The 25,485-nt window shown below is 53.3% G+C and overlaps 2 protein-coding genes across 4 annotated transcripts in view; one reads left to right on the top strand and one right to left on the bottom strand.

Annotated features, from left to right (window-relative positions):
• The window catches only part of RRBP1 (ribosome binding protein 1), a 59,049-nt gene extending 49,365 nt beyond the window's left edge, over positions 1-9,684 (top strand). For 2 of the 3 annotated variants that reach the window (XM_082857018.1, XM_082857016.1), the window contains exons 11-24: positions 937-1,027; positions 1,519-1,611; positions 3,359-3,451; positions 3,532-3,612; positions 3,725-3,814; positions 4,233-4,325; positions 4,682-4,753; positions 5,199-5,294; positions 5,812-5,895; positions 7,445-7,552; positions 8,113-8,196; positions 8,347-8,445; positions 8,776-8,919; positions 9,120-9,684. In XM_082857018.1, coding sequence (XP_082713144.1) covers positions 937-1,027; positions 1,519-1,611; positions 3,359-3,451; positions 3,532-3,612; positions 3,725-3,814; positions 4,233-4,325; positions 4,682-4,753; positions 5,199-5,294; positions 5,812-5,895; positions 7,445-7,552; positions 8,113-8,196; positions 8,347-8,445; positions 8,776-8,919; positions 9,120-9,161 — 1,270 coding nt within the window. In that variant the 3' untranslated portion in view covers positions 9,162-9,684. The remainder of the gene's footprint in view (positions 1-936; positions 1,028-1,518; positions 1,612-3,358; positions 3,452-3,531; positions 3,613-3,724; positions 3,815-4,232; positions 4,326-4,681; positions 4,754-5,198; positions 5,295-5,811; positions 5,896-7,444; positions 7,553-8,112; positions 8,197-8,346; positions 8,446-8,775; positions 8,920-9,119) is intronic. The other variant, XM_082857017.1, reaches the window with a different exon arrangement.
• A 3,779-nt stretch (positions 9,685-13,463) lies between these two features.
• DSTN (destrin, actin depolymerizing factor) overlaps positions 13,464-25,485 on the bottom strand; it is a 37,660-nt gene continuing 25,638 nt past the window's right edge. Inside the window, exons 2-4 of the mRNA XM_082857261.1 lie at positions 19,266-19,573; positions 16,652-16,728; positions 13,464-14,638 (exon numbers count right to left, since the gene is read on the bottom strand). Coding sequence (XP_082713387.1) covers positions 14,529-14,638; positions 16,652-16,728; positions 19,266-19,573 — 495 coding nt within the window. The 3' untranslated portion in view covers positions 13,464-14,528. The remainder of the gene's footprint in view (positions 14,639-16,651; positions 16,729-19,265; positions 19,574-25,485) is intronic.

Below are 25,485 nucleotides of genomic sequence, written 5' to 3'. Positions count from 1 at the left end.
CGTGGTGTACTGCCGGCCCCCGGTGAGAAATACGAACGTGTCCCCCCCGGGGGCATCCTCAGACGGGCTTCCTCCTGCTCCCAGAGGGGCCCTGTTGTGTTGCTTCAAGTCGGCGTTGGCGGCTTCTGGATGTCAGCTTTTGTGCGACCCCGGGGCTTCCCTGTCCTAAACCTTAACGCAGAAGGTGACGTATTAAGTGTCCATTTGAAGCGTCTTCCTCAGAGCAGCCAGAGCAGTTCTAGAGCGTCCACCCCTCGCTTTCCGGGTGATGGGGTGGACGGAGCCGCAGGGCCTCGAGTCCAGAGAGAAGTGCGAAAAGATGGCCCCCCCGGCCTGCCAGCCGCATGCATCCGGGGTCGTCTCGGGCTGATTCCCTGGAGCCCAGGCGCAGGACTGAGGGGGAGCCTTCGGGTCTCAGCAGAGTTAGGTTTTGGACACAGGACGGTCCCAGCGCCGAGAGCAGGGATGCAGTTGATGGGTGTGCCGGCCACGGTGCCACCCGAGCCTCCGGCCCCGGCGTCCTCCGAGGAGCCCCAGCCCAGTCTCGAGGGCAGCTGTGGCCACAGGGAAGGGCCAGCCGACGCGTGCTGCGGGACAGAGTGGGACCAGGCTCAGTTTACCAGAAGAAAGAGCATCTGGAAACCTGACTGTCCGCGGCGCGTCCCCGCGCTGGCCGTTGTGGCAGCTCTGACCGCTGCCGTCCCCGCAGCCAGTGCCACCAAGTGGGACAGCACTGGCCTCTGGGCCCCCAGCCCTCAGGGGAGGGGCCACGGTGGCTGCTGAGGCTCCCCTGAAGCCTGTGCCGGCTTGGGGAGGGGACTGACCGTAGCCCCAGGCCCCACGGGTGTTCTGGGGCAGAGGAAGGGGCCCCGAGACAGGGCCTATGGCGGCCGCGGGCCCTCGGAGCCCGGCAGTGACGCCGCCATCCCCCCTCAGCCTCATGGAGTTGGAGTCGCAGGTGTGGTGTCTGGAGAAGGAGGCCACGGAGCTCAAGGAGGCAGTTGAGCAGCAAAAAGTGAAGAACAACGTGAGTGTCAAGGGGCCACCTGCCGTGTGGATGCGGAGGGGGCTCGGGGCCTCTCCTTGTCCCGTCCGGCTGCTCCCTGTGGTGGGGCTCGGGGGTCCTGACTCCCACTGGGTCGGCTTGGTCATGTGGTCACCTGGCGTGAGGAGGGGGCTGTAGGGCGCCTCCTCTGCGGTGGGCGCATGGGAGCCTCGGCTGCGTCCCTCCTACCCGGGCCGTCCCCCCGGACCCCCCCCCCCGGAGACACACACACACACACACACACACACACGGCCCCATTTGGTGGCAGACCCTCTTCCCACTGAAGAGCTGGCAGATCCCTGCCACCCGCAGACGCGTCTCCCTGAAAGGTGCCCGCAGGCCCCGGCCACCCGAGAGCAGCCTGGCGCCAGTGCTGCCCGGGGTGGCCTGTGAGGTCCAGAGACGGGTCAGAGAGGGCTCGCCCGCCCGGCGGACACCAGCCTGGCTGTTGACCGTCTCCCCTCTCCTCCCAGGACCTCCGAGAGAAGAACTGGAAGGCGATGGAGGCTCTGGCCTCGGCTGAGAGGGGCTGCGAGGAGAAGCTGCGGTCCCTGACCCAGGCCAAGGTCAGCATCGGCCTCGGGATCGCCTCCGTCTAGCAGCTCAGCAGACCACACAGACTGCGTGCAGGGCAGCCTCAGCCTCAGGGCATCTCAGAAGTCCACCCAGGGCCCGGCTGCTGCATATTCCTGCCCGCCCTCCTGCCCTCCCGCCGCGCATTTCTCCCCGACATGCGACATGCGGGGAGCGGCAAGCCCTTGTCTCCTGCTTCTCAGCTGGGCCTTTTGCCCTCGGAGGCCATGGGGGCCCCGAGCTGAGTCTGTTCATGGACTTCGCTCGTGTTAATTCTTCTCGCCTGACGTTTGTCTGCTTTCTCAGGCCCCCTGCGGTCCTGGCCCAGGGGCTCCGTGATTGAGCTTTGGGGGAAGGACAGTCTTTAGTAGCAAGCACTCAGGCCCAGGTCGGGGGAGCACGGGTGGGCCAGTGTCCAGGGCCCTGGCCGGGACATGGTCTGCAGCTGCAGCATGAGCAGGCGGGGCCTCACCACTGGCTTTGGCCAGGCCTGCCCTCCCTCTCCCTTTTGCTCCCCCTGCAACGCAGAATTACTGTCCTGTTATCATGAGCTTTGCAGCAACTTTCACAAGCCTCCCAGGAAGCCTGAGGCTGTGTCAGATGAGGCCTCCGAGAGGCGGAGCTGGGGAGCTTACACTTACACTCCCCAGGAGTGACCTGGGCGCCTGTCTGGCCTTTCTGTGGCAAATGCAGAAGCTGTGACCAGAGGTGTCACCTGACTTGATTGTGGTCACACAGCCAGATGAAGACAGGGAGCTGGCCTCTGGGTCCTCAGCCCTTGCTTGGCATCCCATGACCCGGGCACCTGAATGGTGGTCACGAGGTCGGGGGCCCATAGCAGGCCACGGATCAGCAGGTGAGCGAGAAGGGTCGGCTTCTGAGACTCAAGTCTAGGCACGTGGTGCTGTGGTCAGGCTGGGCGTCCATCTGCCGGCCATCCATCCCCCTGCCACCAGCCCCAAGTCACACACACAGCCTCACTCCCGGCTCTAGTCCGGGAGCTCCTAGTGCCGTTCCAGGCCTCGGGCCCTTAGGGGCAGGCGGCAGGCTCAGCCTGCTGGGGACAGGTGACCAGATGGGACTTTCAGCCAGAAATCTGCACCGCCCCCCTGCCCCCAGGGTGTGGGGAGAGGCTGTCTGTCCCAGGGACAGTGCAGTCCTTCTCGGCTTTACTTATGGCTCCTTCCCGCTTTCTTGGGCTCCTTTTTCTTGCGTTGAGTGGGAGCATCAGGGAGGATGGAGGGGGCTCTGGCCAGCGCAGCTGCAGCAGGGGGCCCAGGAGCTGTTGGAGAGCCGAGACCCCGACCTGCCTTATCCCCTCAGCACGTGGCAGCCCTGATCCTCCCGCCCACAGGGTTGCAGGAGCTCCTGACCCTGGTGGCCACCCCTCTTCTCTGCGCTCCCTGCCCCCCATATGCACACGCTCAGAAAGAAGACCTGAGCCTGAATGTCTGCTGGGAGGTGTCCACGAACCTGCATGTCCCGTAGGGGGTGCTGCCATCCCCCCTTCTTTAGAGCTGAGTTTGTTTAAAGTTGGTCAGGCCTGGGGTGGGGTGGCCGGAACTTGACTGCTAAGGTTAGACACACCCCCGCCCAGCCGGCCCCACGGAGCCACCATTGGTTTCCTCCGATCCTTGTCCCTCCCCTGAAGGGCTGGGGACATGTTCCTGGGGTGAAACCCCCGGGGCTGCCGTAAGCTCCGTGGCTGACCACCCTCCCGCCCTCCCGCCCTGCCCCCAGGAGGAGTCGGAGAAGCAGCTCAGCCTGACGGAGGCCCAGACCAGGGAGGCCCTGCTGGCCCTGCTCCCGGGCCTCTCTGCCCCCACCCACCAGGTAGGAGGGGAGGCAGCTCTCGGGGGACCCCTGTGCGGGTGGGGGCACATCCCGCCCGACCTTGAACATTTTTGTCGCAGAATTACGCCGACTGGCTGCAGGAGCTCAAAGAGAAAGGCCCAGAGCTGCTGAAGCAGCCACCAGCGCACACGGAGCCCTCGGTGAGCACGGCCACTGTGACTCGCGCCCTGCCCTGTCTGCGGGATGGAGGGTGCCTGGAGCTGGCCATCGGATTTTGGCTCAGCAGGCCCCTGTCCTGCCCTCCACCCTCAGGACCTGGCTGCCAAGCTGAGGGAGGCGGAGGAGACGCAGAACAGCCTTCAGGCCGAGTGTGACCAGTACCGCAGCATCCTGGCCGAGACGGTGAGGCCTCTGTGACCTTGGGCGAGTCACTGCCCCTCTCTAGGCCCAGTTTCTTTGGCTGACTGGTGAAGGGGGTGAGCTCAGGTTGAAGGTCTGGGGCACAGTATGGGAAGGGATAGGACAGCGTTCGGCTTGAATCCGCTTTCCTGCGACTCCAGGGGCCATGCTCACTCAGCCTCCCTCTGCGATGGCCAGTCCTGGGTTCCCCGTCCTGGGCCGCTGAGGCCCACCTGGTGCAAACCCACCGGAGACGAGAGACCTGACAACCTTGTTCGCACACCAGCCGGGGGCCCCCCTCCGGAACTGTACCCCCTCCTCCCGCACGGCCGCCGCTCTGGGCTTTGAGCCGGGGGGTTGCGGGGAGCCACGGGGGTGTGGGGGGGGCCTCTCCAGGCCCTGCTCAGTGCCGTCCCCGCAGGAGGCCATGCTCAAAGCCCTGCAGAAGAGCGTGGAGGAGGAGGAACAGGTGTGGAAGGCCCGGGTGAGCGCCACGGAGGAGGAGCTCCAGAAGGTACCGCACGGCCCCCAGTCTCCCCAGGGCCCACCTTCCCTCGGAACCCAAACTCCACTCCCTCAGAATGCCATACAATTCAGGGGAAACGCCCACGGGGTTATCTGGGTCACTTGGGAGTCACGTTTGCTGGGTTTTGGTGATGCCACAAACAGTGTCATTGTGGAATGACCGACAGCTGAGTCCCGGTCTCAAGTAGACCCCCCCCAGCCCCACCCCCAAGGAAGAGAGTGCTGGTCATACCTGGGGGTGGGGGTGGGGCGGGGGCACCACAGGGCTTCCCGGGAGGTGGGGTGCATCCCAGGATGGACCCCCGGGGCTCGTGCTTGACGGCGCTCCCCCTTCTTGCTTTGTAGTCACGGGTCACAGTGAAGCATCTCGAAGAGACTGTCGGGAAGCTGAAAGGGGAACTTGAAAGTGCCGATCAGGTGCGTGCGGGTGCCGTCCGGAGGGCTGCCATCCTGCTACAGAGGCTCCTCTAGCGGCTTTCCTTCCCCGACCGCACGTCCCTGCTTGTCCTTAATGAGCCGTTACGACCTCGGGGTGGCTGGGCCCCGGTGCACCATGGCTTCTGCCGTGGCCTCATGAACCGTGGGAGGGTTGCCCGGTGGCCCTGCTGCACTCCGCACCCTCCTTGCAAGTAAACCTAAAAGCTGCTGAGGTCTGAGAACACGTGCGGCCCCAGGGTGCGTCTTCAGGAGGTGTTGGGCCTGGGGGGCACCCCCCTGCATGGCCTCAGTTGGCTCGTAGCCATCAGGCCACGGGGGCCTCTCTCAGCCCTTGTCCCAGGGCCTGGTGACCCCAGCGCCCTGTCCCCGTGGCCCGTGCCCTCCCACTGGCCGGCTCGAGGCTCCTGATGTGTGTTGTGTCCAGGTGAGGGAGCACACGTCACATCTGGAGGCCGAGCTGGAGAAGCACATGGCAGCTGCGAGCGCCGAGTGCCAGAACTACGCCACGGAGGTGGCAGGGGTGAGTGTCCCGGTGCAGGTGGGCCTGGTGGGGGCCCTGCGGCCAGGGCAGGAGGCAGCCAGGTCAGCCTGGCAGCGAGAGGATCTCTCTACCCGGTGTGGAGACACCATCTCTGCGGGGAAGGCATTTAAATCTGAGTGTTTTCTGATTCGGGGAGCGGCAGAAGCTCACAGCTGAGTTCGAGGAGGTCAGGCTGCCCCGTGCCGTCGGGGCTTCTCCCTGTTCCAGGCCTGGCACCCCCGATCCTGGTTCGATCTCCGACTTCTGGCCTCGCTTTGCAAAAGACAATCCACAAACATTTGTGCAGGCCTGAGACTAGCGTGTACTGAAGGCGATCCTTCCTTCGTCTTCAAAAAAGAGCAGAAGCTCCTGGGGGCCTGCGCCCACCCCTCCCCCACACCCCACAGGCTCTCCGGGTGGCGTATGTGGATGTGCTTGGTTGGGTGTGAGGTGCTGACTCACCGGAACTGGCTCTCTCTCCTTTTCTCCCACCACCCGGGTCTGTTTTCTGTCCAAGTTGAGGCAGCTTTTATTAGAATCTCAGTCTCAGCTGGATGCAGCCAAGAGTGAAGCCCAGAAACAAAGCGACGAGCTTGCCCTGGTGAGTGAACTGGTGTGGCCGGCATGTGCCCGGGGGTTGGGTGTGTGTGTTTCTGCGTCCCGTCAAAGGGGACGTGCGCCGGTCTGTGCTGGGCCCGGTGTGGACGGCCCCTCACACGTTTGCTCCACACTGCACACTGGGCCTGTGGCTGCCGGGACCACGGGGCTCCAGGTCTGCGCTGGGAGCTCTGGGGGGGTCCTTCTGCCCCGTGGCCTTCTGTGGGACTAGGGTCCTTCCTCACCCAGCAGTGGCTCAGGTCAGGTCAGTCAGATCTGCAGTGTGCAGGGCAGCCTGCTCCACGCTGGGCGGTACCAGGTGACCTGTCTGCAGCTGCGCAGGGCTCCCGGCCACGCGGGGGCCTCTGGTTCTTCCGGTTTTCAGCCTTGATGTGTGACTCTGGTCCGCGCTCCTTGGCCAGGTCAGCCTGGCCTTGTAGCGGCGGGGGGGCGGCCCACTGGTTCCAGTACCAGCCCGTGAGGCCAGACACAGTCCATGTGATCTGCACGGTCTTTCATTAAATCATGAGTTGGCTGTTAACACTGAGCCACCGGCGTGGGGGGGTGGGGGGAGCGGGCGCGGGGCGCTGTGTGTGTGTGTGTGTGAAAAACGTACGTGTCTGGCTTTCTGCGAGGAGACCCCAGGTCGGACGTCCGGGGGGCTGGCGTTCCCAAAGCAGCACCCACCGAGCAGCCCCCTCGCTGGGTGCACGCTCTGGCTCCCCGGGTGCCCCCTCTGGTCGTTCGGGCCTGACCGGGGACCATCGCCCCCGAGGGCAGGTGCCGAGTCTGAGGGCCATTCTCCAAAGCCATGTCCAAGCCAGGCCTGGGCCACATGCAGAGGACACGCCCCGAGTTTCTCCTCGTCACTGGCCTCTGCGGTCTGGTGTTGACTTTTGGGGCTGTTGGCAGGAGGAAAGGACCTGGAGGGTGAAGCCCCACACACTTGGGGCGCCCCTCATGGGGCAGCTCTGTCAGGGCCCCCCCCAGATCCCCGCTGGGAACCTTCACCCAAGCTTTGTGGGTGACACTGCTGCCCCTTCAGACTTGAGGTTCAGAGGTCTGGGGCTTAGGCCCCCCAGCAGTGGAGCTCAGGGGTGAGGGGACCTTATGAGGTAAGAGTGTCAGCTTGTCGGGGACCCCACAAAAGGCCCTGACGGGGGACCACACCCAGGAGGGTAGCGGGAGGCAGGCGGCAGTGTCTGCGCCGAGCCCACCGGCCGCCTGCCGTTCTTCAGATTCCGTAGCCCCGCGCATACCACATCCTTCGGGGGTCACCTGGCTCCCGGCGTGGGGGTCTCTGCGCCGCTGGCCTTGCCACAGAGTGCATGTGGGGTCAGCCCGGGCCCCTTGCAGGCCCCTCGGCCACAGTTTGGCTCGGGTGAGGGCTTGTGGCGCTGGCTCTCCTGCCCCAGGGAACCTGCACGGGAGCCAACACAGGCCACAGTTGTCAGAGCAGGTCCCCCGTGGGCTTTGGCTGCTGAGAGCATCTGCCGTCCTCCTGCGGGGTGCATCCAGCTACGTCAGGCACAAACCCACCCTCCCTGTTCCAGGTCAGGCAGCAGTTGAGTGAGATGAAGAGCCACGTAGAGGATGGTGACGTAGCCGGGTCCCCGGCTGCCCCCCCAGAGGCCCCCTCAGCAGAGCAGGACCCCATCGAGGTTAGGGTGATGAGCCCGTCCCCAGGTGTCCATCACTGACCGCCGTGTGGGCCCTTCCACCCAGCTGGAGGGCAGGGACGGCAGCCTCTGCTCTGGCTAAACTCCGGCCACTCGAAGCTCCCGGCCCCACTGCCCAGATGCCCGACTCCTCAGGACGCCAGAGTGGGAGGGGGGCGGGGGGCTGGGGCATCACTGGTGGGGCCCTTGCCATCCAGACCCCTGATCTGGGCGGCAGCCGCCCAGAGCCTCGCCGGGGTGGGAAGGCCGCCAGGGCTCGTGCGGTGCCTAGGCTCCTCTGTCCTGGGGTCTCAGCAGAGGGGCTGCGTCTGCATCTCTTCTCAGCCATACCAGCTTCCGTTCCCAGGGGTCGGGGCCCTGCCTCCCCCAGGGGGGCTTCAGGCACACAGGCCTCCCTGCTCGCTTGTCCCAGGCAGGGCAGGGTCGAGGGGGCCCTGGGCACAGCCAGAAGATGTGGCCGCAGGTGTCAGGTTGCCCAGAGCCCTGGGTACCCAGGAGGGTCTGCCCCAGGTTCCGAGCATGTTTGCGGTGTTTGCATGCAGCTGAAGATGCAGCTGGAGCGGACGGAAGCCATCCTGGAGGACGAGCAGACGCAGCGGCAGAGGCTCACAGCTGAGTTCGAGGAGGTCAGGCTGCCCCGTGCCGTCGGGGCTTCTCTGGGTCAGGGCGGCGGGTCTAGGGAGTTGAGCCGCGTCCCACCCCAGGGGGTGTCGCTGCGCCATCGTCACCCGCCTCCTGTCCACATGGGGCCTGACCCGCTGCCCCGCTCTGTCCAGGCTCAGCTCGTGTCGAGTCGTCTGCAGGGGGAGTTGGAGAAGCTCCGCTGCAGCAGCGCCCTCGGGTCCTCAGAGGCGGAGGAGGCCACGCGGCTCAAGGTACAAGGTTCCCCGTTGTCACCCCCGGAGGCCCCTCGGGCAGCGTCCAGCCTAATTTGGAGGTTGGCGAGGTCGGGGGGGATCCCTAAGTGTCCAGTGTCACAGCTGGACGTCACCAGTGTGACGATTTAAATCGAGTAGAACTGAAGCTGAGCTCCTCCGTCACCCTGGCCACAGGGCAGGTGCTCAGCAACCAGTGCCCGACCCTGAAGCACAGCCCTGTGACCCACAGGCCGCGTCCTCACACCCTCGGCCCCACGTGCGCAGCCAGGTGGCCTTCCTGCTGTGCGTCACGTGAAGGCTGATCCCCTTCAACCCTCTGACCCACAGGAGAGACTAGAAAAGGAGAAGAAATTAACCAGTGACCTGGGACGCGCTGCCACCAAACTACAGGAGCTTTTGAAGACGACCCAGGAGCAGCTGGCAAAGGAGAAAGACACGGTGAAGAAGCTGCAGGAGCAGCTGGACAGACCAGTGAGTGCCGCCGGCCATCCCCTCGGGGGTTGGGCAGGGCTGGGCGCCCCGGGATGCCTGAAAGCTGTCCTCTGCCCCGCCAAGCCCTCGGGTGCCTCCTCCAGCCCCAGGGGCCTCTCAAGGTGGAAGGTGGTAGGTAGGGTGGTGTAGGGATGAGGCCCCTAGGCCCAGCCTGCCCCTCCCCCGCCCTCTGTTCACAGGAGGCCGGCAGCAGCAGCTCGAAGGAGGGAACATCTGTCTGAGCTTCCTGCGGAAAAAGAAGTCACTGTTCAACTTACCAAAATGCCTTACACATTCCTGACCAATAAACAAACCAACACAGCGTTATCTGGGCCCAACTTGGGTAGCTCTGAGAAGCCATAGAGACGAGAGTCTCTTAGCACCAGAAGTAGCTCTTCCAGACCCCAGTTTGTAAAAGAATTTTTGTCACATTCGATAAACACTATTCCCTAGGACCGGCCCTGGACCACCGGCCAGCAGACGCCAAAGCCCTCAGCAGCTGTGTGACAGACCTGGGTGTGTGCTAGGGGGCCGGGACCTCGGGGTGTGTATGTCAATCAGTCAGTGCAATTGTTGTGTCTTTTGTGGGGTTGGCGGTCAGGCGATGGGCGGTCCAGGTGGTGAGTCCTGAAGGCTGCAGCGCAGACTGTAGGGTCACAGCCAGCGAGGCAGCAGTTCTCACCCCTGGAAGAAGTTGCCACCACAACTGACGTGTGACCTCCTGGGTGTTGATGCCATTAAAACCCGCGTGTCGCCCGGCACTTTGGGAGAGAATGAGTGTGGTTTCTGGTCCCCCCCCGCGCTTTCCCCACCCGGGCCCTAGCACCCACCGGGCAGGATGAGGGAGCAGGGCCCGTGACACCTGGTGGCCAGATGCCCTGTGGGCTCCACCCTGAGGAACTGAGGCGGTTCCCTAGCAGGGCTGTGGGCAGCCTAGGCTGTCATGTGAAGTGAGTTCCAGGAATGAACACGGACCTGGGCAAACATCCACGCCGCAGGAGGGCTGGCCCAGGGCCGGGGGGCGGGGGGGCAGGCAGCTGAACTTGGGGTGATCCTTGGACCCACTGTGTTCTGAGGGGCCCACAGAATCTGTGGTCAGGAGGTGTGTCAGGGGCTTTGTAAGGAACCTGGAGCTCAAGCAAAAAAAAAAGGATTTAGAGGCAGGGTGACAGGAGCAGTTGCACCAACCTAGGAACAGAAGGTGAATCAGAGCAACCCTGGCGGGGGGGGGGGGGGGGGGGGGGGTCTCGCTGGTACTTTCAGCTCAATTCCAGGACCCATAATCCTGGGAGAGGGGTCTGATAGGCTGAACTTAGACTGCAGGTACAGCCAGATGGAAGGGAGGGTGGTGCTCCCAGGGAAAGCAGCTGAGTACTGGGGTCTCACCACCTGCTTGAGAAGCTCCGCATCCCATTCATCGCAGTGGGGGGGGGGGTTGACTCCTCTCTGGGGTGGTTGTCACAGCAGCCTCGGGACCTTGGGGAGGGAAAGATCAGGGTGCTGCCCAAGGCCCCATGCGAGCCACTGCCAGAGGCCGGGCAGTGCTGATTTCAGTCTGCACAGCCAAGACCTGGGCCTGGCTTTCAGGGGCACTTGGCACGTGGGCCACATGGCCCTGCTGTGTGGCACTTGTATGTTGCAACTCTGTTGGGATCAGGGTGCTGGAAATTCTGGGATAGTTCCCCAGAGATGTGAGCGGAAGCTGGAGTTCAGCACAGAGGCGCTGTCAGAGGAGGAGGGGTCAAGGCCAAGGGGACAGTGGTGCACACAGAGTGAGTGTCTGGGAGGGCCCTGTGTAGCCAGGTCATGAAGTCAAGTGGTCTAGACAGGAGGGCACTGGGAGCCACTGAGGGGGACAGTCATACCCGCCTGGAACTCTGCAGGGGGCTAAAGTGGAGAGGGAGCCCGCGGGCCGCAGGACACAGGTTCTGGCCAGGAGCCCGAGCGGAAGTGACTGATGACACCTGAGCTGGCCACGGGCCTGCCCGTAGGCTCAGTTCTCACGTGACATCTTTCAGTGCCTGTGGGAGAGGAACCTCCCCCACCCTGCAAAGAACCCTGCAGAAGTGAGAGTGGCTCACCTGGTGAAAGGCTGGGCAGGCTTCAGGCCCGCCTCTAACACCAGCCAAGGTCAGGACACCTGGGGAGGTTTGTGAGCCTGGAGCCCACGCCCGGCTCACGACTCGCCCTCTGGCACACAGGGACCTTCACGCAAGGGTAGGGGTTTGGGGCCATTTTCTGGTGGGAAACAGGACGGCCTCGTGCCCCAAACCAGGTCTCTGGCATCCGAGTGGCCACCGTGGGCCCAGGAGCCTGCGTTTCCACTAAGCTCCCCTCCCTCACCACACCAGCTTCAGAACTGAGGACCCTGACGCTAGGCAGATGCCCCCTGAAGGCACAGGAATGGGTCACTTCCAGGAAAGAAGGCACAGGAGACCCTGGGGGTGCCGAGCTGCTGCCTTTGGGCTCCGTCCTCAGACCGCCTGGTGGGGCCCAGCGTCCACCTGTGGGGACCAGGCGGCCCAGGGCAGGGTGAGCCCCTCTCTCCCCAACCCCCCACCCTGAGGCCCAGCAGCAGCAGCAGCTCCCGGCTGGCCGGCAGGGGGAGCCCACGGGCCTCGCTGTCCCTGGGCCAGGTCCCACCCTCGGGCTGGGGAGGGGGGCGGGCAGCTGCCCTCACAGACCCAGCCCATGTCTCAGGCCCCGACAGGAGAGCTGGGGGCTCTGACAGCATCTGGTCCAAAGTCCCCCTGCAGAGGCTCCCGGGTTGACCTGAAGCTCAGAGTCACGAGGCCCATCAACATCCCCTCCAGACCCGGAAGCTCCGTCACGCTGGTGGCGGCTTTCTGGACTAGCTTCCTCCAGTCACCTCCGTGTGACGGTCAATAAAATGCACAAACACCGGGATGCCTGACCTGCAGGCAGCAAAGACACAAGATCCTAGAATCCACCAGACACTCCACAAACGCCTTCTCTTTGAGCTTCCTGCAGGTTTGGGGCCAACAGGACTCAAAACGCAAAAGAAGAGTGTTGTTTTCCTTCCCGCCCCAAATAGAACAAAATCTCAGAACTCCAGATGCGTGATGGGAATAGCTTAGGACCGGAAAACGATACCTGAGCTGTCCAGCTGTGCCGCCCATGAGCTGTGTGACCTTAGACAAGTTACTTTACCTCTCTGGACTGGCTACTGAGGCACTGGCTGCAGGCTCAGTAAGTCCCCTCCTGCTGCCCCTCCAGCCAACCATGCAGTGACCCTTCTTCCAGCTGCAGCCCGGCTGGAACTTGGTCTAAAGACTGACTGCACGTTTCAGAAGTGCCCCAGGTCATGACAAAGTGATGAGTCTGCCCTTGGGCATATCCAGGCTCTGATAGTCCAAAGGGCACGAACTGGTGAAGAAACAGAAGCTGCACTTCTGTGTGTGCACCAGCCAGCACTCTGAGGAGTTCTAAAAAAAGGAAACCACTCGACTAAGCCCAATGTTATTGAGTCACTGTGCTGACTGTTTTCTTCGAGATTAGTATTCTCTGAGTTACGAGCTTCACAGCCAAGCTCTGAGCTTCCGTTGGCAGCGGCTTTATCTGCTCCTTCCTCGGGACAAAAGAGTAATGATCAAATGAGCCCTAAGTCAGCTTTCCACACACACTTCTGCAATGTGTTAACACTTATAAAAGTGTAAATGTGTTGAAAGCAGAGAATACCTGTGGTTTTATTCCTCACCAATGTCAGCTGAGGTCTCAAAACTCTAATTTTGCAGCAGAATTACCCGGAGTGCTGGTTAGCAGGATTCTTGGGCCCCAACCTCAGGAATCCAAAAGCTCCCCTAGGCAGAGATATAAGTGACTGTTAGCATTTCCCAATTTCTGGAGTCAAGTGGACCGCTGGGAGCTGTTTACATCACATCACATCCCTGTGCTCGAAACCCTCCCAGGGCAGCAGCCCACCCCGACATACCTGCACGGAGGAGTGGTGGTACTCATACAGGTGGGGCCACACGTCACAAGGTGAAGCCACAGAAAAGACCTTCTCCTTCTAGACTCCTGGCTCTACCTACAAAGCTGATTCTTGAAAAGGGCAGCCTTGGGCCTGCAGCGCTTCTCGGAGGCCTGTTAACGTACACTCACTAAAAGCACTGCTTTCCAGAAGAGAAAACAAATTCAGGATGAAAGAACGACAAGCAGCTTATCAGTAAACCACTTTTATCTAGAAAACCACTATTATCTAGAAAATAGTGCTGGTAAAGCCAGTGCTGGTAAAGCCAGCACTATTTTCTAGATAATTTTGAAAGAAGTACTTTGATCAAAGCGTATCCTTTTTTGGCTCCCAGATGAATCAGAGAGGAGACAAAATCCTGGCATTTGGATAAACATTTGGAATAAGAGAAAGACTCCCAACTTTTATACCAACTTTTTCATTCAATCAGAGGAGGAGGGGGCTGTGGCCTTAACGCTAATTGTCCGAAATACCCAAACCTCCACACCTAACCCCACACATGGAAGGCAAAATCCTTTATCCCCAATTCAGCCATGAATAATTACACGAGAGAGAAATTAAAAATGCTTCCTTTATTACATAAAGCCAGTACTGCTACTTCTAAATTCCACTGTTTATGCATCTCTGTGTTTTTCAGTGTTACGCCTGTGATGTGAAAGGCAGTGTCACTTCCAGGTGTCCTCAGCGTGGCTTCCCGTGGCTGTCGGCCGTCACACCCGCTCCCCGCTTCAGACAGTCGGCAAACTACTCTAGGAAATTAAGAAGCTTGCCCAGGCCCCAGAGTAAACATAATGTTCTTCCAAACCTTATTGTACCAGAAGCAACACAGTTCTGAAGGAGACACAATTAAAGACATCCCGGTATCCCAGTCTGTCAATACACCACCTCACCATTTTCATCAACAAAGTGGATTACACTGGAGCCCAAATTTGCATTATAATTCGCTGTTACAAGACAGTGCACATTCTCCAGATTTCCAAGATGCAAGGTCACTCTCAGAACAGCCTCCCAACTAGACCAGCGAGCAGCTGCAGGTGCAGGAGCTGCTTCCTGTGTGCCAGCTACGTGCATGAAGTAGTGCTGTGCAAGATCGGTGCTGGTTCTAAGCAGTCTCCACCACACGTCTGGTAGAATCTTACGTAGTTAGTAAGTACATTAGTGCTGTTACATGTTGTGAGAATTATTTTCCATTACTCAGTTTAGCTCAACAGAGAAAAAAGAATTTGGGCCAAAATTATAACCAGATTATGACCAATTCTCTAAGCAAAAGAAACAAAGTAACTACTGAGGTTCATGAAGATGCAGTAGTTCTCTTCATGTGGCCTTGGACTGTTGTGTGAACTGCACTATTAAAAATCATGAGCTTAACAAAAACCTTTACAAGTCAACTAATCAAAACAGGCATTTGGCCAGTAAGAATTTAATTTCACACCAATACAACTTTAGAGTTTAGATTTATTTAGGGCCATTTGCACATGTGCATGGAATAGTTTACCCTAGCAAATGACAAGACAGCTCCCCTCAGCGAGTCCCTGGCCTAAACGCATCAGCTTTACTTACATAGTGAAAGGATAACATTAAACACGGAAGCTTTCAGTTTGTGGCACCGAGTGATGGTCTACACAGGGCATCCTTCAAAAGCTACAATTAAGGATCCACCTAGCTTTTCAGCAATACAAGCCCGATTGAGGTCTTCTGGCCCATTTGCTTGACATTCATGTTTTATGCCTAGGGAGGAAAAACAACAATTCTATTTAGAATTATGGCAGTAGCTTACGTATTTCTCTAAGATATCCAACTGTTTTAAAAGACCAGTTCAAACGTGGGTGGGAAAGCCGTGGCATATACAAACCACGGAATAGCACACAGTGACGAGCAATCTGTAACCACATGCGTCATCACGAATGACTCTCACAGACTAATGCTGACAAAAAGAAGCCAGACTTAATAGCGTATGTTCTAGACGGTTCCACTCGTATAACACAAAATCAGCCAGAGCTACCTTATGCTGTTAGGAGCCAGGGGACTGGTGTCCCTGGGGGGAAGAAGTAGGGGCAGTGGTGTGAGGAGGGGCACCGGGAAGGCTTCGGGGCGCTGGTCATTAAACCAGGAAACAACCGTAATTCACGTACGCTTTTCTACAGATGCGCTGTATTTCAACAAGTTAAAAAGCAGGTCTAGGAAGTTTTTCTTGGTTTTTGAAATATACATAAACATATGAATTTGATGTTTTGATTGTACAGTTGATTTAGTCAACTGAATTGAGGAATAAGAGCACTTGCAAATGGGATCACTTCTGCTCCAGAAAACAGGTCTCCAGTGGCACCGCACAATACATCAAGAAATCTGTCACAATTAAGACTATGTAAAATGTTTTACTGATCGCCTTCTCATCAAAATTACAACACCACACTGCACAAAAGGAGCTCAATTATGGAATCATATACAGTAGCTTCTCTGTAAACAGCTGCTCTCTTTTAAACAGCTGCATTTTCTGATTTTCCATAATTTTAAGACCATTTCTTAAGCTGCTGAAAGCACAGCAGGTCAGCTTTTGGACCACTCAGGACTGACTGGAGAAAGCCAGTGAAGGTTTCACCAGGAAAAAAGGCACCAGGGAGATGGTCTTTCACGTCAGCAGATCAAGTCCACAGAGGAGCTCCTTTACTGGAACGCACCGTAGAGCGAGGAGGAATCCACTCCGATGCCCTCTGGGGTGCCCTGTGCCAGTGCTGAAGCTAAGGGGTCACGTCAAAACACCAGTTCCCCGGCCAGTGCACACACTTCTAGGGGCAGCCCGACACCAAACCAAGCACATGAGGAGCCTGACAAGGACTGCACGATGCAGGAAAGGAAGCGAGAACTTTGTTTTCCCAAGTAAAACACGCTAGGGCAAACCCGATCTACTACAAGAATATAAAAATCAGTCACAGTAAAACAAGCAAAATGAAAATGACCGTAGGCCAAGCCCTTGTGACCGCGGCTCTCCCAGCTGTCTGGAGCGGCCACAGCAGGAAGGTAGGGGGCCACCTCTTCTACTGCGCACCTCCCGTTCCCAGCTGGGAGAACCCGGCCCGTGGAGGTCACACAGCACTCAGACGACAAGCTTAGCCCTCAGCGGGCTAAGGGCACTTGCCCCATGCTCTGTCCATCGTACCAACATCTCCTCCTGGCTGGAGACAGTAAGTGCGTCCAGGCCATCTCATCAGGGTCCCAATCACCCAGTGGCAAGTCAAATATAACTGGCCAGCCCAAGGACTGAGGCCACTCTCCTCTGGACACAGATGCGTCTATAACGTAAAATCATACCATTCCAAAGAAGAGCCAGCGACAAGAGCAGCCCTTCCCATTTATGAACATTTCCTTTGTGCAACTGTGTTCTGTCAACTACATTCAGAGGTAACAGCAAATTTATTACTTAGTATGACCAGTTAGTCCCCACCTGCTACGTGAGAAACTTGACAGCATCTCAAACTAGTTTCACACCAGACTGAACAGGAGTACACACACAGTGTCGAGGGAACAGAATATCGAACACAGGCCTTTCGGCCCAGGGTGGCCTGCACAAGGCAGAGACGCGCAGAAAGCTGGGTCAGCCTCCAGGGTTTTCCTCTAAACAAGCAGTGATGCCCTCCTCTGTGGCCAGGGCCCTCCAAAGAGAGTAAGGTGCTTCTTAGAACAGGCGGTCCCCGTGCCAGGGCTCACGACACCGCCGAGTACCGGAAGTCAGCTAGGCCTTACCTTGAAACTTCTTTTTGATTGCATCCTTGGAGCTCGCATAGATCATTTTACTTTTCAGAGGTGCTAGTTCTGGAGCCCTGGATACAGAAGCGCCAAAGAAGAAAAACACTGGTTTAGAGAAAGTTCAATTTACATCTTGTTAAACATCTGCAGCAGTGGGCAGGGAGGGTCCTCAGAATCTTCTGGGAGAGCTTCTCTAACTACACAATTTTTCCAATTCCGCTCCTTGGACCGTGGTGGCTGAGCGTATACAGAATAACTCAGGTTGACGAAGGTGGGAAAAAAGTTGAGGACCAATGATTAGAAATCAGTTAATGGCGCTAGAATAAAAGAAACAACGTTGGATAATTCACTGTATGACCCAACTGTTTTCTTGCAAATAATTGTTTTTCACTCGTATCAATAAAGGCTTGAGTTCAGGCTAATAACCACCATCTTTGTATGAGGTTTTTAATACTTTCTGGTGGAAAAGTTTCAAAATACAGAAAAGTACAGAGAATAATCTGTAAGTCAAGTATCTGCCACCCAGAATTAAGAGATGCTAGCAATTTTTGCTTCAGGTTGTTTTCTGGAAAAGAATGTATATAAAGTCCAAGTCCCCTTACTACCCCTGCCCACCCGGTCCCCTCATTCACATCTGTTCCAGCAGCAAGTTCTGACCTCAGGCACTCGTTGTCCATCTCAGTCTAACATAGTAAAACACGTCACAAGGATTTCTTTTTCTAAGCTTAATGGCAATTCAGCAATCATTATGTCTTAATTGTTAATATAACTATTATCTTATATTTACAAAATGTTTAGTGCCTCTCCCTCTTGAACGAATACTGGAAGCACAGCATACGCTTTACCATGTTCTTTACCTGCAACGTTGAAAGTAAGAGAAATACTAACAATGCACAGAAACATCTCATCTACTCAAACTGCACATCTACGAATGCATCATCTCTCACTATACACCAAACCTCAGGCCTGCCTGCACTCCACACCACCACGATTCCATTTAGCTGCCATATTTCCAGGACATTCCACAGTCATGAACACCGTGGCCCGGTGGGGCCCTCAGCTACTCTGCCGCCCACACAGCGGGCTGAGTCTATTCCTGGGAACAAGGCGAAGGGCAGTTTCTCGGTCTCTCAGCGCATATTCCTCACAACTCTGAGGTCCAAGGAGGGAGGCAAAGCCACAACAAGGACCTCAGATGCACCAGCTACAAAAGTAAGTGGGTGCTTTTCTTATGCAAAATACGTCAGGGACAAAAAAAGCTTTAGCTGTTCTGATTTTACTCTAAACAGATCTTCAAAATACTTGAAGCAAGAGCCGTTCCCTGGGCCCTAAACAGAGCTTGTGATGGAAAACTCCTATAAGGTTTTATCTTTCTTTTAAAAAGTAATAAAGCAAAAATAAAACACTGCACTAACACTGAATCTTCTCTTCTTCATTCTACTTTTATTTTCCAAATGTTCTTTAATAAGGATGTATCATTTTCATAGTGGAAAAAAAAAAGGATAAAAATCCAGGATAAAAAATAGTGCAAATGAAGGAAATATTAACCAGTTTAAAAGCTTAAACCTTTACCTGCCATACCTGCCACTCAAGAGTAAAGCCCGGAAGAGCCAGGGCTTTAGCTGGTTTTTTCACAGCTATTTTCCCAGCCCTAACACAATGCCTGGCATGTAGCAGAAATAAAAGTTTAAAGGATGCACCTTCATTCAACATGCTCGGTTTTAAGTCTCACTACTATCTTTATGCACTTGTGTCTGTGGCTGCCAGGCTCCTTCCACAGTGGGCGCCCAATACGCGCATCTGACCTCACCAGGTGCAGCCAGGGCTGCAAGGGACTGAGCCGTGGCCTAGGGTTACATTCCCTGAGACCTGAACTCTTTTGACTTCCCAGCCCCATGGTCCCACGTTGTTGGTGGCACACAGCTGAGAGTTAAGCCCCTCCTTGCCTTGCTGGGCTCAGGCCAGAGTCCAGAGGACACTCACGCCCCCCAAATCAGAGGCCGTTACCACTTCCCCCTTCCCCTTGGAAGCCAGAGAAGATTCTCGCTGTGTAAGAATTCCATACCAAGGAATGTACTACATACAATACAATTAAATGAGGAATATAGGGTGACTTTTAAATCAAGCTTAATCTCAAATATGAACTTACTTGAAAAGACCAGAATAACTAATTTAAACAGCCTTTTAAGGCCATGTAAATCACTTTATAGCACAGTTTCACTATTTACAACAACGCTGTCCAATAAATAGAGCTTTCTGCAGCAAAGGAAATGTTCTGTATCGGTGCTGTGCTACCTAAAAAGGTGGCCACTAGTCACATGTGGCTACTGAGCATCTGAAATGTGGTGATTCAACTGAGAAACTGAACTTCAGACTTTAATTTCAACAGCCCCAAGAGGCTAGTAGCTACCCTACTGGACAGTGTGAATGCAGAGCAAATCCCAGCTAGAGGCCACGCCACCACCAGCTTCAAAGGCCACAGAGGCACAAGTGAAGCGGGAGGCTGGTTCCTGGCAGGGCGTGTTGGAGAAGAATCTGGTGAGGTGCTAAGCTGACAATAAGAGATTAACTCTGAGATTTACAAAGGTTCAATATTTCTAACAATGCTTACCACAAAAAAAACATCAACTCCTCTTTTCTGGATTCCTTTGTTTCGAAGCTTGCATCATACAAAGCATAGCGACAATCTTTTTCAGGAAGCATTCCCACAAAATGCTTGAAAGGATCCGTTATGGTTACACCGATATCTCCAACCAAGATCTCTTTGCCTTCTTCTACAATGATGCACTTTTTGTCTGCGCTGAGACAAAAAATGACAGCTTTCTTTCTTTTCTTGATTTCTTCTGGTGTGGAGCACTTCCGAACTTTCATGTCATAAAAAATGCGACATACTTCATCAGCAACTTGCACTCCTGAGGCCTAGAATGAGAGGGGAAAAAATCATAAGGAGGCTTACAGTTTTTATCATGCCAAATACAAAACACTACGTAACTTTTGGTTCATAGACTGGCATACACTTAAATTTTTTTAGGTATATTTACCATCTAATAGGAAGACTAGAAAATTTGAGCTGCAAACACTAATTTCAGTCATTAAACTTTTAAAAAGATTACATATCTAAGCCATTCATCACTATTATGCGGGAGTAAGGGAAGATTCAGCTACAGCAGCTCCTCCAACCCTGAAACCTAGCAAACAGTGCTTCCTGGGGTGCTGAATTAGTTTCTTCTTATACAGGTTGCTCAGAGCCCTGACTGGGGCAGTCATCTCCCCAGTTTGGGTGTTAATAATACCCGAAATTCTTTTCATAACGAATAATAGATGGTCAGAGTGGCTGGGTTGAGAAAATTCCACTACTACAGCACATACTTCACTAATAAAAGAATTGAAAGATCTTTGTTCTACTAACATGTCAAAATTATATGATTAATCCAGTAACATATCAGTCACATACCTGTAAAATTTCATTTATAAAATCTCCAAGTTTTAAATTAAAATTAGAATAAATGAGACTGCTAGGAGACTAGATCTTAATCGTTCCCACCACAAGAAAAGAAATGATAATTATGTGATGTGATAGAAGTGTTAGCTAACCTACAGTGGTAATCATATTGCAATATATAAATGAATCAAAAATCAACACCTTGTAAACCCTAAGCTTACATAATGTTATATGTCGATTATATCTTGATTAAAAATAAATAAATATTTACTGCTATAACAAAGAGGATAGCTTAATTTAGGATTATACTGACTACAGAAAATAACCTTTTACCATGTTATACTTGCTATTCCAAAATGAAGAAGTGGTTACATAAGATCTTGATAACCAAAGATCTAAAATCACTTTTTGATCTTTTCAACTTCTTTAAGGAATGTGCCATTTCCATTAACTTTATAATTTTTTATGCTTCATTAACTACTTTGGTTTGCATGTTAGCTTTTCTAAAGCAAGAATTATAAACTTAATAGAATTTAAATACTAAACAATGCCAAAATGTTAATGATACCCAAAATTAACATCACACCATTTGATTAAATATAAATGCGTGAGATGAAAAAATAACCTGCACACTAGGAAAAAATATTTGCAAATCGTATATCCAATAAGAAACTTGCATCCAGAATATACAAAGAAACCTTATAACGACAATAAAAAAGACAACCCAATTTAAAAATGGGCAAGCAATTTGAATAGACATTTATCCAAAGAAGATTTTTAAAAAACGGTCAAGAAGCACTTGGAAAAAAACGCTCAGCACCATTAGTCATTAGGTAAGTGCACATCAACACCACAATGAAAAACTACTTCACACCCACCGGGATGGCTGTGGACAGAAACTAATGTTGGTGAGGCTGTTGAGAAACTAGGGCCCTTAAATGTTGCTGAAAGAACTACAACAATGGTGCAGCCGCTTCAGGAAACCATCTTGCAGCTCCTCAAAACATTAAACATGGAGTTAACACACAGCAACACCACTCCTCAGCGTAGACACAGGAGAAATGAAAACATATGTCCATACAAAAACATGTGCGTGAAAGTTCATAGCAGCATTATTTCTAACCGCCAAAAAGTAGAAAGAATCCAATGTTTATCAGCTGATGAATAAACAAAATGTGGCATATCCATACAATGGAATATTATTCATCCATAACAGAATGAGGTGCTGATACCCGCTACACGACACATGAACCTTGAAAAGCACCATGCTAAGTAAAGGCCCAGACATACGAGGCCACACTGCTCACAAGTCTATTCCCTGAAATGTTGAAAACAGTCAAATCCATGGACAGGAAGCAGATTAGTGGTTTCCAGTGGCAAAGGGGAGAGGGAATGCAGAGTGACTACTAGTGGGACGGGCATCTTTTTGGAGTGATGGAATGTTCTGGAATTTGACAGTGGTGATGGATGCTCAACTCTGGAAACATACTGAAAATCAGCGAACTGTACTTTATGATATGTGAATTATATCTCAATAAAGTTGTTACTTAAAAAGGCATGTAAGGGGCTTCCCTTGTGGTGCAGTGGTTGGGAGTCCGCCTGCCGATGCAGGGGATACGGGTTTGTGCCCCGGTCCGGGAAGATCCCACATGCCGCAGAGCGGCTAGGCCCGTGAGCCATGGCCGCTGAGCCTGCATGTCCAGAGCCTGTGCTCCGCAACGGGAGAGGCCGCAACAGTGAGAGGCCCGCGTACCGCAAAAAAAAAGAAAAAGAAAAGAAAAATCCATGTAAGAATTCTGGGGGTTAAAATACACAAAGATCCTAGCAGTTACTTAGTATTAAGGTAACTGGGCCACTTAATCATCTCATTGATTAAAAGAGCTCACCTCAATCCCATCTAATCTAATCTACATCTAATCATAATCCACTTCAATCCTACCTAATCTAATCCTAAATGAACATTTTACTCTAACAAAGAGGAATATATAGAAAATTAAGGCTAGAAAACTACCTCCAAAGTTACACAATCTTACCGCTTTCCCATTTTTAAAAAATACTACCTTAAACCTTCTTTTACTGCTTTAGGAGTAGTATTGTTCTGATCTTCACAGTTCATCTATGGAAAGCAAGTTAAGAATCTTTATTTTGATTTTTTGAATAGAGATGAATAAAATGTTCAAAGTGACAAAAATTAACAAGGAATTAGAAACAGACCCTAATTCCTCTAACTCCCTAGTCCATAACTGGTGATTTGTAAATCACATTTGACTAATGCATCTTTAAAAGCATGAAGGAAACATGTGAAGCCTTGAATCCAACCAATTAATATTTGAATGTATCTGTCAATATCTAAGTGAAGTATTTCAAACAACACTCAATTCCGACTTGGAAATTAAATTAATTATGTATCAGTAATTGAAAACAGAAAGTAAATGTGTATCCTGCAATCATAATGCAACTAACCTCTGTCAAATCTGGCTGTAACTTACAGGCACCTTAAAAGCCTCAGTAAGGAAGAATTTTGGCTTTTTTCTATCTGAAATGAGGAATATGGAGGTTTCTGATGAGGGGAATACTAGAGACATTTATGCTTGAGGAAACTAACACCAAAGACTGTGAAGGAGAAACTGGCAAAGACACTGGAAGCAGGAAGACTACTTCTGAGGCAACTGCCAATATCCAGAGAAAGCTCTGAACTACAGCAGTGCTGCTGAAAACAAAAACAAATCCAAGGACATTTCAAAGCAGAGCCAATACAGCTGAGAGATACGGCACAGAAGAGCATCAAAGACGACCCTGGATGGATTCTCCAGGCTGGTGACTAGAAAGACTGATGGATAAACAGAAGGGGAGGATGGGCACAGTTTAACACATTAATCTTGAAGAATGTGCAAGACATCTAGGTGGAGATGACCAGTTAGTAACTGGAAACAGCACAAATCTAATAGGAAGGCTCCACTTAATCGGTATTTTGGACCAAAGTCAATACCACGGAGGCATATCAACATTAAGTAGCAAAAGAGAAACAAGTCAATGGAATTAAGAAGGAATTATCAGAAGGCTAAGAAGAAAAAGTAAGAAGGGGGAAAAGACCATCCTGGAAGCCAAGAGAAAATATTTCCAGAAGGGAGGTCAGCAATACCAGAAACTGTAAAGTTCGAGAATGACTGGAAACGGACCACTGGGCTTGACGACTGGGCCTCTGAGCATTTCAGGAGACAGAGGGATGGGCAGGAATCCAGGGCAGTGGGCTGGGGATGCACAGGGAACTGAGGTACAGCAGACAGGATGGCTGATGGCGAAGGGAAGGGGAGGACTGAACGCTGACTTCCAATGCATGTAAGTTGTCTTCCACTGGGGAGATGCGGCCACACTAACAGTTTAAGAGCTTGAAGGAACAAGAGAAAGAAAGCCAAACCCTAAAGAAAAAGAAAAAAATACTAATATTGAGTACTTCTATTGTCACACACTTCTAAATCACCATTCTATGAGCTAGCTACCATTACTGCTTGCATCCTACAGATGGGGAAATTGAGGCATAGAAAGATTAAGTAACTTGGCCAGGGTCACACAGAAACTGACAGAAGAACTGAGGTTTGAACTCAGGCGATTTGGCTCCAGAGGATACTTAACCACTCAAACAACAGTCAGAATCCTAATGAGACTGACGAGATGCAGGGCACAGATGCACGAGTCAGTCTTAGGAAAGACTATGCCTTTATTCCTCTAAAATAGTAAGAGGGAGGGTAAAGGTTTAGAATAGCTATGATGGGTAGTTCCAAAGGGAATCCCCTAAGGACCAGCAAAGGGATCCGAGGACCCCACAGGTTCAGTGAGGTCAGAGAGGCAACGGTTGAGCAATCTGGCAGAAAGCAGATGCTGATGGCGGTGTTGGTGGAAAGGAAGGACTCTGCATTCTCCTGAGGTATCCACGCTCGAGGTTTCCATCACCTAATCCAAAGGACTCGCACGGTGTTCAGATTTCTGCCTTTCTGAACTCACAGTCTTTACACCCAATTGCCTATCTAACATCTGCAGCTGTATGTTTCAAAGGGATCTGATGCTCAGCATGTCCAAAATCTGATACAGGTTGGTCTCCTTCTCATCAGTCTTCCTTTCCCAGTACACACCACCATCCCAGTTTCATATAAGCGCCAAACCTAAGAGACATCCTCAACAATCCTCTACCCTCACCTCACTTAGCCCTTTGAATTTCCAAGTTTTTCTCCAAGATATTCATTTCTCCCCATTTCTGTTGCCATTCTCCCAGCCCAAGCTACCACTGCCTATTACCGTAACTGTGCCAGTAACCTCTCAAGTCACTGCAGGGGAGGGAGACGAGGACATGCACGGACCCAGGAAGACCACGTTCTCCAGCCTTCCTCACAAGCTCAGCTGGGGCCACAAGACTGAGCCCTGCTCGGTGAGAGGTGGTCACCGTGACAGGAAGCACCGCCAGGCCTGGCCCTTTAAAGCTGATCTTCAAGCTCTGCCTTACCCTGCAAAGATGACCCTGGCAGACACACCTCAAGACAGAAGAGGGCTGCCCAACCCCACTGCACTGCACGACAGAGATAAACCTTTACTCTATTATTAGGCCACTGATATTTGGCGTTTAATTTGTCATCCCAAACACAACAGACTGCTCACGCACCCTGTGATCACCTCCACTCCCCCTAATTCATCCAGTGCACTGCAGCCACAGATCTGGAACAGGAATACCATCACCGTGTGTAAAACACTTCAGTGGCGGCTCTCCACTGCTCTGCGCAGGCGTGATCCGCCCACCTCTGCAGCCCTACCTTACAGCACCCGTGCTCGGAAGTTCAGGAAGCTCACTACCGGCCTTCTGTCAGTTGTCTGCATTCAGGCTCCCTCCCGGCTCGGGGCCTCTGCTCACTGTGCCTCATTCACTCTTTACACCTCAGATCAATTTTCACTTGGAAAACAAGTTGTTTGGGCCAAAACCACTATCACGCGCTTCCATGAGATCATATGCCTCTAGCCCATAGCACTTACTACAGCCTCAATGTCCTACCTTCAAGATTACTTGACTGTCTCCCCAAAGGGGCAGTAAGCTCCTTAAGACTATATGTCTGTCTTGTTCACTTTTGTGTTCCCTTGAGGAAATCAAGAATAAATCAGACCCTCAAGGGAGTGTACTGATTAGTGGAGAAGATAAAGAGCACATATAGTGCTTCAATACTTGGTAAAACATTCACTATTCCTTGATAAACTCCAACAGAAGGGCGTTTAAAGAAGGTAGAGATCAAACTGGGGGCAGGGAGGGGATGCGGGTAAATCAAGGAGTTTCGTCTGGAAGGTGACTTAAAGCACTCCAGAATAAGGGGGCTGAAAGGATGAAAAGACAGTTCCTGACAAACAGAAC

The sequence above is a fragment of the Leucopleurus acutus genome, assembly GCF_964270905.1.
Source record: "Leucopleurus acutus genome assembly, chromosome: 16".
In the NCBI taxonomy this organism is placed as follows: domain Eukaryota; kingdom Metazoa; phylum Chordata; class Mammalia; order Artiodactyla; family Delphinidae; genus Leucopleurus; species Leucopleurus acutus.
The sequence above is the reverse complement of the archived record's forward strand: the minus strand, read 5'-3'. Positions and strand labels throughout refer to the sequence as shown.